The sequence below is a fragment of the Petaurus breviceps genome, unplaced genomic scaffold (assembly GCF_028583685.1).
Source record: "Petaurus breviceps papuanus isolate PSGF00001 unplaced genomic scaffold, PetGlider_PUasm1.0 189, whole genome shotgun sequence".
In the NCBI taxonomy this organism is placed as follows: domain Eukaryota; kingdom Metazoa; phylum Chordata; class Mammalia; order Diprotodontia; family Petauridae; genus Petaurus; species Petaurus breviceps.
Window position 1 is genome coordinate 11,127,842 of NW_027185809.1, and position 17,497 is coordinate 11,145,338.

The 17,497-nt window shown below is 39.3% G+C and overlaps 1 protein-coding gene across 1 annotated transcript in view; it reads right to left on the reverse strand.

The window, feature by feature from the left end:
• Positions 1–17,497, reverse strand: part of SPOCK1 (SPARC (osteonectin), cwcv and kazal like domains proteoglycan 1) — an 875,982-nt gene that overhangs the window by 155,925 nt on the left and 702,560 nt on the right. Inside the window, exon 6 of the mRNA XM_069091897.1 lies at positions 5,959–6,073. Coding sequence (XP_068947998.1) covers positions 5,959–6,073 — 115 coding nt within the window. The remainder of the gene's footprint in view (positions 1–5,958; positions 6,074–17,497) is intronic.

A 17,497-nucleotide genomic window follows, 5' to 3' on the forward strand; every position in this document is an offset into this window, starting at 1 on the left:
GGGGGAAAAAAAAGGGAAGAAAAGATGTATCCTCTTGAACCCATCAAGCTTTAAAGAACTAAGCAGATAATTCAAGGCTCCCCATTCCACAATTCTCAGGTCAGCAATTGGGTCCTTCTCTTTCCTTTCTTTGCCATTCACATCAGGCTTTATAATCAACAAACTGCAGTGAATACACAGAGAGGAATTTTGCCAAGAGAATCTGAGCAGTTCTGAAAACAATTTGGACCTTAGTAGCCCAGAGAGAATCTGAGGGCACATGTGCATAAAAAAGCTGTGAGCTGGATACCTTGGAAGGAGAAGTCATACACTTAAACATAAATTTTACATGGAGTCATAGTGATGATTAGATACATGGAATCACCTGGGGAAGCAAAGTGTGCCATTGGCTAGCCAAATGGCAAAAAACACAGCATATTAAGGATCATGGAGTTGGACAGGAATTTGGTCTGAACTCCTCCTTTTACAGAAGAGGAAACTAAGGCCTAGAGAGATCGTGTGATTTGCCCAAGGTTGCATAAGCAGAATGTGACAGGGTCAGCATTGGATACAGGTCCTCTGATACCCGATACAGAGTTGTTTTCCTTATAGCACATTTTCCTCAGATGATCCAAGAGCATGGGAACCACCGAAATTGACAATGGATTGACGAAGCTGGAAGCTGAGAGGTGGAGGGCAGACAATATGTGCTGACACCAGAACCAGTAAGTGATCAGCACTCCCCTGGGAAAGCAAGGGACTAGAGACGCACAGGTGCTATCATCTTCAACAAGAGCTCCAACTCAACTACTGGGATTTCACCATGGATGTTTCGAGTTTTCCCTCCACAGAAAAGAAGGTTGACCCTCGTGAAAGGAGACTGGAAGCAATGCTATTGCCCCATGACCAGTATTGGATGGGGGCTTTCTCAGTTTCTGGCATACTATATTCGCTCTATGTTCAAACGCTTATTGAGAGCTTCTATAATCCCACCATACTTTGATCCTCTAATGCTTGCAAGGTGGGAATGGGATAGAATATTGCTTTGAGGTGAACTCAAAATAAGCTAAATTCAGATGTACCCAAGGTTTCTCTTGGCAGTGGAATAAAGAAGGGCATGTTTATTACTCCTTAGACACGATCAAAATTGAACTCAGCTTGCCTGTCACAGGAAAGGAGTCAAGGGACCCCATTTTTCAGATGCATTACAAAAAGATAACAAGAGAGCTAGAAAGGATCTCAGAAATCAGTTGATTCAATTCCCATATTTTTAAATAGCATTTTATTTTTTTCCAATTATATGTAAAAAGAGAATTTTTAACATTCATTAAAAAAAATATTGAGTTCCAAATTTTTTCCCCTCCAGCTCTCCCCTTCCCTCTTCCTAAAATGGTAAGCAATTTGATGTAAGTTATATGTGTGCAACTATGCAAAACATACTTCCATATCAGCCTTGTTGTGAAAGAAGAATTAGACCAAAAGGAAAATAGAAAACATGAAAAAAGTAAAATGCAAATGTCATGCTTTGATCTGCATTCAGACTCCCTCAGTTCTCTCTCTGGATAGGGGTACCATTTTGCATCATGAGTCCTTTGGAGCTGTCCTGGATGACTGCATTGCTGAAAGGAGTTAAGTCATTCATATCCACTCTCATATATTACCGATGAAGAATCTGAGGTCCATGGAGGAGAAGCAGAAACATAAAGCTAACATCTAGCATTCAAATTCAACTCCTCTGATTCAAAAGGCAGAGCTCTTGGCACTATGATCTGTAGTAAAAACATTAAAGCTTCTAAAACAAGTTTCTTTCCAAGAAGGTAGACTAAATTTCAAGGGCAAAACTCACAAAATGAATGGAAAAAGCTGTAGGCCATGTATTACGGTCAACTCATAGCTTCCAGCACAGGGCCTAACGTGGTTTTTTACTTTGATGTATTTGCCAATTCTATTATCTAGTGCTTCTTTATTTTTTTTTAAAGGTCATGACATTTAGAATAACAAGTCTGGGAAATTAAATGTTCCTTTACATTTTTAATTTCTGACTATAATTTATCACTGAATATTATGAGAATGTGATTGAATGGGTGTGGAAAGGTTAATATACACTGCTTTTAAACTGCAAGTTTGCTGAGTGCTTTGCCTTTACCCAGTTATACAACAGGCATTAAAGGAAAAGTTATGTCTTGGCTTCCGAGCTGAATTTACATTTTGCTAGGAGCCTTTGCAACATGTCTATGGGTTGTTTTTCCCCCATTGAGATATTACTGACAGCAAAGAAGCAGCTTTTTTTCCCCTTCGCCTTTGCTTCTTCCCGTGTTTGTGTTTGAATGTATTTCGCACATAAAACTTCCAGTAAGTAATGGAATTAGACAATCATCTGTCAACATGATTTGTGTATCAGAGTCCAGCCCTCAGGTTTCAAACCCCATAAGAAAAAATAAATTCATTTCCTAGTCTTTTCTGCTCTTCCAAACAACTCAAGTGAAGAGAAAGGGTTATTTCCTTGAGAGAGTATTTTCCTGGGGGAAAACTAGCAACATATTGTTCATTTTGGTCACACCTTCCTGACTTGTAGGCCCCCCTCCCAGCTCCTGTTAGAAGAGTTCCATTCTCCCCCTATCAATCCAACAAGGACCCAGAGGCTGCCCTTTACCCAATCTACATTTCTTTTCCCCTGGAACATCCAACATGAAGTGAAAATAATGAAATTAGTCCCCAAAGATCTTCTCATCCTTTTTTCTTTGTTTATCCCTTGGGAACAGAGGTCTAGTCAGGAATAACCTTGTAGAAATGTTACCAGAAATTCTGGAAATGCCGCCAGCTGAGAAAAAGAGTAAAAGACTAAGTCTCTCCTCAAATGATTTAGATAGGAGAGGGTTTGGATAGTGATCCTGAGCTTTTTTCATGGACTCAGCTCTAGCCCTGACCAAGTTCACCTTTCCTTCTCTAGTTCCAGTCTGAAATAAATGAATGGAAGTAGATACTTTTTTTTTTTTCCAAAATGAGAATAGCAATGACCGGGGAAGCCATTTAAAATAGGCTTCAGAGAAATGTGGGCTTGGAACATTGCTGACTGGCCAAAGACAAAGAAGGTCCACAAAACAATAAATGTAGAAATGGAAGGGACCTCTGGGGCCCTCTAGTTTCATCCTCATTTTTCAGATGAGAAAATTCAGTTTCCTTATCTGTAAAATGAAGATAATAATAATACATGCCTGTTGTGAGGAGCAGATGAGATAATTATAATAGTAATATAGTAATCATATAGCAATAATTAATAATTATATAGTAATTATAATAATATAATAAAGTGCTTAGCACAGTGCCTGGCACATAGGAAGCACTATATAAATGTTGTGTACTATTAAGATGATGGTGATGGTGATGATGATGATGGAGGTAAAATTACTTGCCCAAGGTCACACAGGCAGATATCGGATATAAGATTTGAATCCCCACATCCTCTGAATCCACAGTTAGTATTCTTTCCATTTTATCAGAGTTTGACTCTCAGTGAAAGATAGATAGGGTTTTAGATTGGGGAGGGGTGAGGAAAGAGAAGATAAAAAATAAAGCTGTAATAGGATTCAAAAACCACATTTATCCACCACAAACTTTCACAAAATCCACAATATTATTTGATTCCATTCAATCTAATTCCATTCTATTTTCATATATTAAACACAAAGTGCTGGGTAGGCTGTGAATACAAAGATGAAAAAGATGCGATCTTTTTATCTTTGAACTTGCAATAACAAGGCAGAAATGCATGTACCATGTAAGAACAATGTAGCTACACAGGGAACTTAACAATCAACTTAAATTTTTAAGAAGCATATATAGAAGACAGAAGTGAGGACAGGTAATTATAAATGAACACAAAAGAGTGGCATCAACGTGTAAGAGTAGTTCAGAAGGAGTTTTAGCTATCATTAAATATTAAAGACATCAAGAGGACTTTTTTTAGTGAAGTTGGGGAAAAGAGGAAGATCAAAAAAAAATATTGCTTAAGGTAGATTGAGTGATAATAATAGATGATGGAGAGAAGGCTGAGCTGTTTTTGCTTCAGTTTTCTCAGCCAAAGGGAATGATCTTTGAACTGTAAAGGACAGAACAAAATTGGTCATTAAATGTTGAAGCCCAAGACAAGCAATGAAATGGAAAAGGGAGGACAAACTTGCCTCCAGCAAGTTGAAGTTTTGGGGTTTGGGTAAACTCTATGGCGGGGTATCGAAAGAACTGACAGTTATGATGGTGAGTTATGGTCAGTGATCTTAGAAAGATGGCAGAGAAAATGAGAGGGAACACAGGACCAGAGAAAAGAAAATATCCCACTCTTAAAAAAAGAAAAAATCCTCTACAGCCTTCAAATTACAGACCACTCAGCCTGACTTCAATTACTGGCAAAATTCTCGACTCTACCATGAATGAGTCATTAGAAAGGGAAGCAGGGATCACCGAGAGCCAGTATGGCTTCCTAAAGAATATGCTGAATGTGCCTTAAGAAAGTGATGTTCATTATTTTTTTTTGCTCTATTCTAATATGTCAAGCTGTTATTTTGTGCTTCTAACATATAGCTAATTGTACCCATATGCACACCTTCTGTCTAGATTATCTCAAGCTTTTAAATGGACAAAATATAGAGCTTTTCCTACAGTATGTATTTTAGAGAGACACTGCAAACAGTTGGGCCCAAAATTGAACAGGAAAAAGCAAGCTGGTTTACCTACAGGATAATGTGGGGCTATATTAATGATGCCAAATTTCTCCTTGGACCGTTTTTTAACTCTAATATTCTACCGGTGCTATTGTGAGCTGCAAGTTATGGAACATTACAGTCTCAAAAGAATTAAAATTTAGTTTTACAGGCAATGGAGTGGAACATGAAGGGTACAAGCAGGCTGCAACATGAAACAACTATGCAGGTACAAAAAAGAGCACGAATGAAAGACATCATCAAAAAGAAATTGGACTAGTCCAATGGTGAAAGTGACAGACACATTGGAAGTTGCCCATGTGCTCTTCTGGGATCATGGGTGAACCTCTTGTATTGAACTTATGGGTGAACCTGAATAAGAAGTAATGGATGATCTACAATATTTATGATTGGAGGGAATATCCACATTGATGACAGCAAGAATCTAGCTGAGAATTTTCTTAATATATATACACAAATAGTTTTTAAAAGTGGTGATGTCATCAGCATTGTAGGCAAAATAATTCATCACCTGATGGCTGATCTTTTCCATAAATATATCGAAATGTAAAATGACCAACTAAGTCTAAAAGATCCCCAGTTCCATGAAACTGAAGCTAATGCTATAAGTTTTCAATAGAAAGAAAGGCTGAGAACCCCAATCTAGCCTTACTTTCTTCAGAATGAAAATGCTGGAATATCACAAAGACCTTCCCTGACGCCGGCCCTCTTCCTTTAGAACTAAACAAGTCTATCCCCAGGAAGTGCTTCTTTCATCCTCTTCCTTCAGCTCAGGGCTGTAATGACAAGCAGAATAAATTGGTAATTGGTCATTCTCCATGATTATGGAATCGCCTCCATACCAGTATGGAAATTGGGCTTTTAGAAGTTCAAAGAACCCAAGAGAGAAGAGTTCAAGGAAGTACAGTTCTCAATTACAGCAGTCCCCTTCCTCCTTTCTGGGTCACACCAGGCTCTCCTGGCCAATGTCTAATTTTACCTTTGCAAAAGTTAATTGTTTTTCATTGCCTAACACAGTTACCCCCAAGTATCGTTAACATTTCATTTTCCTTTTAAGTCCTCTTCACTACTATAGGCTATAGTTGCATAGAAAAGTGCCTGAAGATCACGTGGAACTCTTAGCCACAAAGGCTGCCTCCCAAGACAACTATGCTCTGAATTCTGAACTCCTACTGCCTGAGCAGAGGGCTAAAGCAGAGAAGCACCTGAGCCTCCCAGACCTATCTCCCCAAAAGAAATGTCCCCCACAATCCAAACTCACTGTTCTTCTCTGTCTTGTGCTTGGGATGTTCTGGCTCTGGGAGGCATGGACAGGGTCCCTCACACTGGGTCGTGAAGCCTTTTCCAGAAGAACAAGAATGGAACTCCAGCTTGCACTGCAGAAAAAAAAAAAGTTATAGAGGCCTTCAGAATTCTAGGAGAATAGCTACATGCATAAACTACTTGGCAAATGCACATTAAATAAGGAGGAAGCCGTGTGAATTAGTAAAAAGGCATATTTGGCAAGAAATACAGTTACATTTCTTTAAAATACAAGCATTTTCAGTAATTGCTTTTTTAAAAATGTCATCAGAAAAGACAGGTTCCATAGATGCCAAAATAATCAGAACCAGACTTTCTGTGGAAGCAAAGAATTTGAAACAAAGTCGTAGTCAATTAATTGTGGCCTGGCTGAACAAATAGAGGTCTAGAAATATAATGGATAATAGGCACTGTAAGAAATAATAAAGATGAAGAATTAGAGGAACATGCTAATGAACTGATACAAAATGAAATAAACAGAACTAGGAAACCAAAATGCAGAATGATTACAACAATATAAAATGAAACTGAACACTGTAATGATAACAATCAAGCTTGGAACTAGAGAAAAACTGAGATAATGCACCTCTTTCCCCTTCACTACAGAGATGGGGGACTATGGATGGTGAATATTGCATATATTGTCAGATATGGTTGATGTTTTGATTTTTGCTAAACTCTTTTTAAAAAATCTACTACAAGGGATAACTCAGCTGATAAGGGAGGGTTCTTTAGCCACAGATGTGATACAACAATAAAAAGTATCAGTAAATTTTAAAATTTGTGATATAATTGACCTTACTTTAATAAAGAAATTAGAGTCGATTATATTTAGCATATAAATTCTATATAAATAGTTGTTGCTAACAACAATTCTCCCACTTTTCTTTTAATTTTTTTCAACTAACAACAATGTATTTTCTCTACTTTCCATCTCTCATTCCCATTGAAAAGAAAAAAAATAAAGCTTTAACAAATATGCATAATTAAGCAATACAAATCCCACATATTCTCCCCCTTTGAGGATAGGTAGATGGCACAGTGGATAGAGGGCTGAGTCTAGAGTCAGGAAGACCTGAATTCAAATCTAACCTCAGAACATTACTAGTTGTATGACCTCAGGCAAGTTACTTCACCTCTGCCCTCAGTTTCCCTTACCTGTAAAATGAAAATAATAGCAACACCTACTTCACAGGGGTTTTTTAAAGGATATAATATTTGTAAAGCATTTAACACAGTACCTAGCACATAGCAGCCACTTAATAAATGTTTTCTCCTTTCTCAAGGAATTTAATACCTATCTTAAAATATTCCTCTCCATCCTTACCCTTTGTCTAACATACAAATGGGTGTCCTCTCGAATACCTTGCCATCTCATTTCATTAACCTCCTCAATTCCTTTGACTTACATCTTCACTACAACTTAATGTATCCACATATTCTAGATCTTATCATCATCCAAAACTGTACTATCTCCATTACCCTGAAATCTGAACCTCCTCTCAATGATCATTTTTTCCTGCCATTTTTACTCTGTTCTCTCTCTTAACTTATTATTTGCCCTCACTATGTTCATCTAGTCCCTTTAATATTTTTTGTTCTCTGTACTGATCTCTTCTTCTCTGACCTTCCTTGATTTTCTTTTCTTTCTTTCTTTCTTCCTTCCTTCCTTCCTTCCTTCCTTCCTTCCTTCCTTCCTTCCTTCCTTCCTTCCTTCCTTTCTTTCTTTCTTTCTTCCTTTCTTTCTTTCTTTCTTTCTTTTTGGTCTTGACACTGTAACTAACTAGTTCAACTATTTTATTATTCTCTGTATTCTTATTCTATCACAACTGACATCTCATCAGACCTAAACACAACACCATTCACCTCTGTTTTCATATACATTCTCCTAAATGCTACAGGAAGTTTCCATGGTGCCTGAATTAATTATTTCAATACCTATTAACAACTGGGTATCATTCAACCTTGGCCATGAGTGTTTGTGCCACTTCTCTCTCTTCTGATTGTCCCACTGTGTGTCTCATGGTTCCTTCTCAGTCACCTTGCTGGAACAGGATCCCCATCTCCTATCTCTTACATGGATATCTCTCAAGGATCTCTATGCTAGGATATTTTCTCTTCTTTCTCTACCCTTTCTCTCTTGATAAACTAATCAGTTCCAATGGGTTAAATTATCATTTCTTTGAAGATCATTCCAAAATCCACATATCCAGCCATAATCTCCCATCTGAATTTCATTCCCCACATTGCCAATTGCCTTTTAGATATCTATACTTGTATATTTCCATGATATTTGAAACCCAGGATGCCACTTATCATATTTCCATCAAACCCATTCTGCCTCTAAATTTCTGTTATTTCTTTTGATGCTAGCCAAGTTTGTGACTTTGAAGTGATCCTTGAAACTTCCCTGTTCTTCCCTTACCCTATAGTTAATCAATGCACAAGTTCGTAGGATCAGAGACTTGGAACTGAAAGGGACCTTAAAGACCACCAAGTCCTGTGCTCTCATTCTGCAGATGAGGAAAGTGAGGACCAAAGGCTGTGACTTATCCAGAATTACTTAGCTAGGAAGTGAGGCAGAATATGACATGAAGTCAGGAATTCTTAGATTCTGACTCCATAGCACTTCTTATTTCATTCCCTTATCTCTACTTATGAGGCCACCATCCTCACTCAGACTTTAATCACTTTTTCATGTGGATTAATGCAGCAGTCTCCTAATTGGCCTTATTGCTTTGTTTCTTCCCACTCCATTCCATCCTCTATGCAGCAACCAAAATAATCTTCTGAAAGCAGTACTCTGACCAAATGTAATGGCAATTTGAAGATTTTCCTCGCCCCTTAATGGATCTAAGGGAATTTGAAGATCTTCCCTGCCCTCTTATAGAATGAATGTAATCATATGGATCCTCTGGTGAAAGGAGTTGGATGAAGGGTAGAGCAGAATCCACAGGAGGCTAGGACTCAGAGCAGTTAAAGCTGGAGGGAGGAGAGGATGCACCCAGGGTAGCACCAGCTAGGCTTGTGAGTGTTGGTTTGGGGGAAGGTTAAAGGGTTCTGTAGCTCTCTACTGCAGCTGCACTGTGGTGTTTTAAGTTCTATGTTGCTATGATGAATTCTATTTCTTGGTGTTGGAATTGGGTTTTCTGGTGTCTGAATAAATGTTTTGCTTCTGTCTTCTATATGGAGATTCTCTTATACTTTGCAATTGAGAACTATGCCAGCATATTTACAGTTGCCGTCAGTGCCATGAATGTTGTGTTGACACTACATTTGGCTACAAGGATGGGATCTTGAAATATCAGACCTGTATTTGGAGGCAGAAGGGATTTAGAAGAAGAAATGGATATCCCAGGAAGGGAGGATTTACCTTATTCCTCCCTAGCAAGGGAGTGGTCTAAAAGTACAGGGCTTTGTGAAAACTGGGAACTGAGTCCACGGAAGGGAAAACCTAGAGATTTAGAAACATGTTTGCAAGGAATACCAATAAAATCAGGAGGAGGACTGGAAGGAGTGTGCAGAAGAGGCTGGGTTTTACTAACAGGTTACCATACTATATGTAAAAGCAGAGACAGAGTGTTGGAAGAAAAAGCTCGGATGGAAATGAAGTTAGTTGATTTGCATGAGAAATTTTCTGTGTTATAATGTCGGGGCTCTCCTTTAGAAGAGCAAGCTGGAGGATCTCAGGTGGCAGAAGTGTGTTTGGCTCAGAAGAAGTGAAAAACTAACAAGAAGAATGACTGCATACAATTTTGGCAGAGGCTGAACCTACCTGCCATGACAACAGCTGCCAGGAGAGTGTGTGGTTGGAAAATGAGGCAATATTACATGGCAAGGTTTTTACAAGGGTAGAAGTTCACCCCATATTAAGAAGAAAGCAGGAGAATCAGGGAGGCCAAACAAACTTTAGGGAGATACTTGAGGATTTCATTCAGCAGGAGATTACTGATATATTAAGCAGATTCACTCAAAGGATGGGAGAATTGTTAGTGTTTGGGATGGGGAGAATCAGTAATGAAGGGGTCAGAGGAGTATGGGCAGATAATGTGGATTGCTTGAAATTTATAGGTATTAGTCAGTATCCTTTTGTCCAGCAAGCTTTTAGAGTTTACCATATTCAAGGAGGTAACAATAGGACCAATCTGTTAGCTTCAGCTGCCAAAGGAAGCAATAAAATGTATCCCACTGATTCTATGTGGCCTAGTGGAGAGAGACCCTGGTACTCACTTAGAGGCTATATGAGAAAGTTTAAGCAGGAGGTAATGAAAACTGTTATCGTGTTTGGAGGTGTAGATGTGTGTCACAATATCCCTTTAGTAGTTTCTCATAGAAATATCATAGTGAAGACAGCTCCTACTGCTTATAAACACTTTATTCTGATTCTACTAATTTGTGAAATAGGGCACCCTCTTTTGGAGGTGCTGGATAAGATTTCACAGCTAAGTGACTTGGAAGAATGGGGAAAAGATAAATTTCCTCAAGAGAAAAGAGTAAATAGCCAGCAGATTCAAAGTCAGACTAGATTGACAAGAAGAGAATTGTTACTGCTCTACTGAGAGAATGTGTTGATTTTGGAAGAATTGATGGTATTCCAACTAATGAACTATACAAAATGTTTCAAGAAAAGAGATTTGATGTTAGATGGAATAGAGAAGTAAGAACTGCTCCCACAGATCTTTTTGAAGCATTGCTAAGATAGTGAGTTCATGGACTCCAGAAGCACGGCTGACCCTATATATGTTTCTTTTTGGCTTTATGTCTGTTAAACTTGTTTGTGAGATTTTTTTCCCTGCAGGCTTAGTACCCTCCACCTGCAGATGCCTGATCGCTTAAGCCAGATGTCACCCCCTGTCCATGACTGTGATGTGTCACACCATGACCTTGCATTAACCAAGCTGTGAATGCCAGCTAAAGAACTGACCTTTAAATAGGACCTCTTGAGGCAGGGACAGCTCATGTCCAATTTAAGCAGGAAGTAGCTATGCAGAAAGAGACCTTTTCCCCTTACACCAAGATTTTGAGCCCCATTCATTTGAGGAGGTAATGATGGGGTGCTTGTGCTCAAGCTCCCATCCTAAGATATTGTTTTATGTGCTTATTTTCTGTTATCCCTTTTATATTGTTGTAAAGTTCTGTTGATACCAGTTATCTCTAAATTCCCATTAACCTATGTAATGAAATGTATTGTTAATGTATTTTTACTATTTAAAGTACATGAAAGATTTTGGGGCCGAATGTTTTGGTAATGGGAATTTGAAGATCTTCCTTGCCCCTTAGTAGACCTAAGGGAATTTTAAGATCTTCCCTACCCTCTTCTAGGATGAATGTAATCACATGGAGTCTGTGGTGGGAGGAGTTTGCTGAAGGATAGAGCAGAACCCACAGGAACCTGGGAGGTAGAGCAGTTAGAACTGGAGGGAGGAGAGCATGCACCCAGGGAGACAACTAGGCTTGTGAGTGTTGGTTTGTGGGAAGGCTAAAGGATGGTGTGGCTTTCTGCTGCATTGCAGTGTATTAACTTCTATGTTGCTATGATGGATTTGGTTTCCCTGACTTTGGGGCCAACTCCTTATCCATATGCCATATTGCCTCCAAGATACAGCATATGAAGGGGAATCGCAATGGAAAGGTCTAATTTACCAAGGACACATGGGAAATAACTTGGTGTCATATAGAAAGCTGACCTGATCTCAAGAAGATATGAGTTCAAATGCTGCTTCTTGAAACTCATTTTTTCATCTTGGGAAAGTCACTAACCTCTCTGACTCTCAGTTTCTTTAGTACCACTCCAATATCTTTGCCAAGAAAATCCCAAATTGGGGCGCCTAGGTGGTGCAGTGAGTAGAGCCCTGGAACCCTGGAATCAGGAGGACCTGAGTTCAAATCTGGCCTCAGACACAACACAAAAACTAGCCATGTGACATTGGGCAAGTTGCTTAACCCCAATTGCCCTCCAAAAAGAAATAAAAGAAAAAAAAAGAAAAAGAAAGTCCCAAATGGTGTCATGAGGAGTTGGATGTGACTGAAAGGACTGAAATATGTCATATCTCATTACTACCAGTACTAGCAGCATGGAAAAAGAGCTAACCTTGGTACTGAGATTATATAGTTCAAGATTAGACTCTGGCACACACTTACTATGTGATCCTGATCATGACACTTAGCTCTCAGGGTTCAAGGCTAGTGTAGTCAAACCCAAATCGACAAGAATCCCTGTGGCAGCATACGGACTTAGAAAACCAAAATTTGTATCCTATATGTTATATTGTATTTTTATTAATTTTTTAAATGTTTCCCTTTACATTTTAATCTGCCTGGTCCAAAGTTTTACACCTCTACTCTAGGCTTCTCCCTAAAACTGTAAGTTACAGAGGAGGCATAAACCTGCATCTATAGAGGAAGGCTCCTCCCTCTCTCTGTGCCACTGATCTCACAGGTTCAGTCCCTATCTGAAAGAAAAATTATTTTTTATACTGTTTGGAGAAATCATTATACTGTTTGCTCAACCATATGTGATGAAAGGTTATTTATACCCAGAATGTGGTTCAACCCCAATGACTCTCTAGGAATGCCACAGATGGCTGAAAGGTATTTTTAATTTTCCCAGATCCCAGATTCACCCAAAGCATTCTTGTTTTGGGCTATCACATCCAGGAGATCCTGAGGGGTCCACCCCAAGCTTCTGTTTTGAGTTACAGTTACTCATATCTATCTCAATCTACCTTGCTTTCAGGCTGCCATCTCAGAAAAATTGCTTAATGATGCATATGGGTTCCTGTGTGGGAAAACCTTAGTCAAAATCCTATATGATGCAAACCTTCCAGAACTTGGATGAAACGGGATCCAAATCTCCTTTTAGGCTCCCTCTGCTCTGCCAAATTACCTACTAAAGATATTTCTAAAACTATTTCTGATTTGGGGGTCTGTTTTCATGAACAATATCCCCTATTCTTTTACTAAACTCTAAGTCACTTGTTTTAATGCTAACTCTTCTAGCATCTACCAGTGCTCTGCATGCAATAATGTTGAATAAATTTTTCTTGAATGAATAAATGAATTATGTGATGCCTAGTGTCATACTGGGACATGTTACATACCATGTAATCTAGCCACTTTGTTTTATATTTGAGGCAGCTGAGGCCCAAGGCAATCAGATGAACCTTTAAAGAAAATAGAGGTGGCAAGAAACAGAGCTGTAGTTCCTGCCCAAGTATTTTGGCTCTATATCAATTATTCTTTACACTATTTTGATTTTATGGATCAGACTGAAAACCTGAGGGCTGAATGTATCCTTAATCCAAACTAAATCAGTTCCAAGGAAATGGAATACAGAAAAGTAGGTTGGTTTATTAACCTATAATGAAATAATCTACCTTTCTCAAATCAGAATAAATTAAGGCAAGTAGGCCAATATTTCCTACCTGTATGACCTTGGTCACTTCATATCACTTTCCTAAACATCAGTTTGTTCATTTTTTTTTAATAAGCAATTGGGGTTAAGTAACTTGCTCAAGGCTACATGACCAGTTTTGTGTGGGTGTTAAGTATCTGAGGCTGGAACTGATCCCAGGTTTCTCGACTCCGGGGCCTGCGCTCTTACTCACTGTACCACCTGGCCGCCCCCAGTTTGCTCATCTTTAAAATGAAGGGATGGAACTGGATCATCTTTGAATTCTTCTCCAGCTATAGGTCTATAATGGGGTTGTTGTAACGGCATTGTAATGGGGTCTGGCACATGTACAGAGTGCTTTCTAATGACACCTCTCCATGTGGAAGGGACTAGGAAGCTTGCTTCCTAGAGAGCTGTGATGATTTGTAATGGAAGTGTCTTGAGAGAATAGAAGTATGAATGGACATTTGGTAACTGGCTCTGGTCAGCAAGATAAGGTAGTTGATTGGTAGTGTTATTGTTCAGTCATGTTCAACTCTTCATGACCCCATGGACCACAGCATGCCAATAATATCCTTGGGGTTTTTCTGACAAAGAAACTGGAGTGGTTTGCCATTTGCTTCTCAAGTGGATTAAGGAAAACAGAGGTTAAATGACTTGCTCATGGTCACACAGCCAGTAAATGTCTGTGGCCATTTTTGAACTTAAGTATTCCTGACTCCAGGTTCAGTGCTCTATCCGTTGAGAAATTGGTGGTAGAGAAAATCAAATCAGCTTTAGCTACATCCTTTTTTTTTTCTTTGTTTGTTTCATTGGACAACTCCCTCACTGATGGTGTCTTGTTAGACATAATGTTGTAAGGAAATGTGATAGTAATGGCAATTAAAGATTCCCCTGTATTGGCTTGGTTTTCAAACTGATTGTGTTAAAACCCAGAGCTTGTTAATCCCACCTGTGGGATGGACTTGTTGATGTGAAAAGAAAGTCCTGAACTGGGAGGAGCTGGTGATGTAGATTTGGAGAGACAATAGAGAGGCAGAAGAACTTTTTGGAAGCAGCACCCTCGTGGAGGCAGAGAGAGAGACTAAGAGAATTGCTGGTGGCCACTTTGAATTGCCCTGGACTTTTGAGATCTGCCCCCTGAGCTTCCAAGGACTGAGGAGACATGGCTGTTTTGCTGGTACTTTGTCTGTTTTGAAGTTGTTTTGCCAGATTTGTCCACTGGTGAAAGACAGTCCTGTTGTTGAAGAAGTCCTGGAACCTGGCTTTTGGTTAAGAAGCCCTGAGACTGTCCTGCAGACAGAGAGTGAATACTGTCCACTGGTGAAGGACAGTGCTGTTGTTGCAGGGGTCTGGAGACTGTCCTGCAGACAGAATGAATACTGTCCACTGGCGAAGGACAGTGCTGTTGTTGCAGGGGTCTGGGAACCTTTCTGTTGGTTCAGAAGCCCTGAAGAAGGATTTTCTTGTTGTATGTTTACAGAAATCCTGGAAGAGGGCTTTGCTAATGTTTTCAGGAGTTCTAGGACTGTTCTACAGACAGAGGATGAATTAATGAAGAGACTGGCAATGTATCTTGTGGCCTTGCTGAGCCTTGTCTCCCCAGGAACTAAGATTGCTGAGAACCTGCCTGGTGTCAAGATGAAGAAAAGACCTCCATTTGGGTATTAAGTGCTGTGCTTAAACTTGATGTAACTCTGGGGTAGATTCAATTGTGATCCAGGGGTGGGGAACTTTTGACTTTTTTGTGTTCTATGGTTGAACAAATGAATGTACTTTACTTAGATTGGAAACTAATCTCCATTTGAGAAGAGGGGCTTTGTGGTGGACTAAATGAAAGTACAGCCTAGGGGTGGAGTAGTGTTTAGAACAGGGACTTTGTAATTGATTGAATGAGTGGAAGGTCCTGGGGTGGGGTAGTACTTGGAGATTATTTAATCATGCTTAGTAAATGCTGTATTTGGAATGATGTCATGTTTTGATCTTCTCTGTTCTTGGTTTGTCACTGAATAAAATGGAGAGCACCTATGCTGGTATTCTGAACCTTGGGAAGTTGCCTTTCCTTGGCATTACATTACAGGAAAGAAGCTACAGACCTTTGTCTCTGATTTATTCCTTTGTGCTCTAGGTTAAGAGAGTGAAGTCTCAGTGACTTTGTATGTTTTAAAAGGTTGGGAGAAGGCCTCAGCATCCCAAAATTCCAGAGTCTATTGGGTAATTTTGTGTTCCCATATTCCAGGTCAGGTTTTATGGTCAGTCTATCATCAATGTTCAGAAGACATTGCCAGTGAAAACTTTGAGAAGAATCCAGCTGGCAGTCATGATAACTCTTGATATGAGTATTCATGAACTGACTAAATTCAATCTACTTCCCCCTCAGAGAAAAGTAGCATAGGGAATAGTATGCCCCAAAGGTCTAGGGTGAAATGTTTGTATTTCTTCCTATATCTTTAAAGTAAATATTCCTCTTTAAAATCTAATTGATGAAGATATACAAGCAATGGGGTATAGAAATCCATCTTACCCTACAAGAAAGTAAGGGATAAGGGGGGAAGGAGAGAGAAGGGGGTGATGTATGAGAGGGCAGATTAGGGGAAGGAGTAATCAGTATGCTTGCCATCTTGGGGTGGGGGAAAGATGGTGAGAAAATTTGGAACTCAAATCTTGTGGAAATGAGTGTTGAAAACTAAAAATAAATTAATTCTGAAAAAAAATCTAATTAATGTTAAGTGGTTAAATGGAATAAGGGTGATAATCACTGGCCATAAAAGAGGGGGCAACACATCCAATGGGAGCTCAAAATGATAATCACAAAGAAAATATACTCTAAAAGCCCCTTGGGAGTACTCTAGGACACTGGGGGCCAGACAGTAGCCTTCCTGGCATTGGGATAGAGAGGTCAGAGCATATTTGTTATGAAGACCTGGGTTCAAATCCTACCTGTAAAGTTTACTATATGTGTGGTCTTGAGAGACCCATTTGTCTTCCTTTAGCATCAGTTTCTTCATCTACAAAATGAGGAGAATTGGACTAGAGGGACCTTCAGCTACCCTCCCAGCTCAAAATCTGAACCTATGAAAGGGAAGGAGGTGTCAACTTGCATTTTGTTCCATTAGAGGGCAGCACATACATACCTCTTCTTCCTTTCTGTTTAGCTGGTGACCTGTTTTCCATTATTATATCTTTAGACAATTTCCCAGGAAAAAGGTGCAGTAGTCCATTATAGATCATAAAGAAATATGTCCCTTCTAAATAGCAGCCTCCACAATAGCTAGTCAAAAAGGTCTCATTTGTAAAAAAGGACACCATGGCATATTGAAAGCACCATTGTTTAACTTTAATTTTTGTTTTCCTATGGAATCCTAAGCACCAACAAAGAGGAACACCAAAATTGTAACTGAGATACTTAAGTGAAAGCTAGAATGGTAATATATATAGGGGAAAGGGAAACTAAACAAAAAGTTTAAAAAGAAAATGCCTCTGAGCATTCTTCTCCTGGAATGTTTTAAGGTTCTCAGCTAACACTCTGCATAGAGATCAATCCTCCCTTCCTAAATGTTATCAGGAAAGCACTCAGCCATTCAGAAATATCAGGGAATTATCCTACAAAGGAAGCCCAATATAGCGGAAAGACTCGGGTTTGTCATTGAGTACATATCAATTTGGTCATTACAAGCTATGTGAACCATAGAGTAGGACATTACATCTCTCTGAGACTGTTTCCTAATCTGTAAAATGTGGATATTACTATTTGTACTAAGTACCTCACAAGGATAATGTAAAGACCAAACAAGAGAGGATGGATTTGAAGTATAATTCAAATTATAAAACTCTAGGAAAATGTGAGCAGTTTATCACCATCACCACCACCACCAGCACTCCCCCCCCCCTTCCCCCATCACCACTACACACAGGAAGCACTTACTAAATGCTTGTTGGATAAATGGACGCAGTGGGAGGCAGCATAGCAAAAAGTGAAGTAGGAAGAATACCGAACAAGAAAAAAACACCTTGGCTTGGGCACTTACAACAGCATCACTGTCAGCAAGTCATTTATCCTCTCAGTCTCAGTTTCCTCAATCTATAAAATGAGGAGTTGGACTAA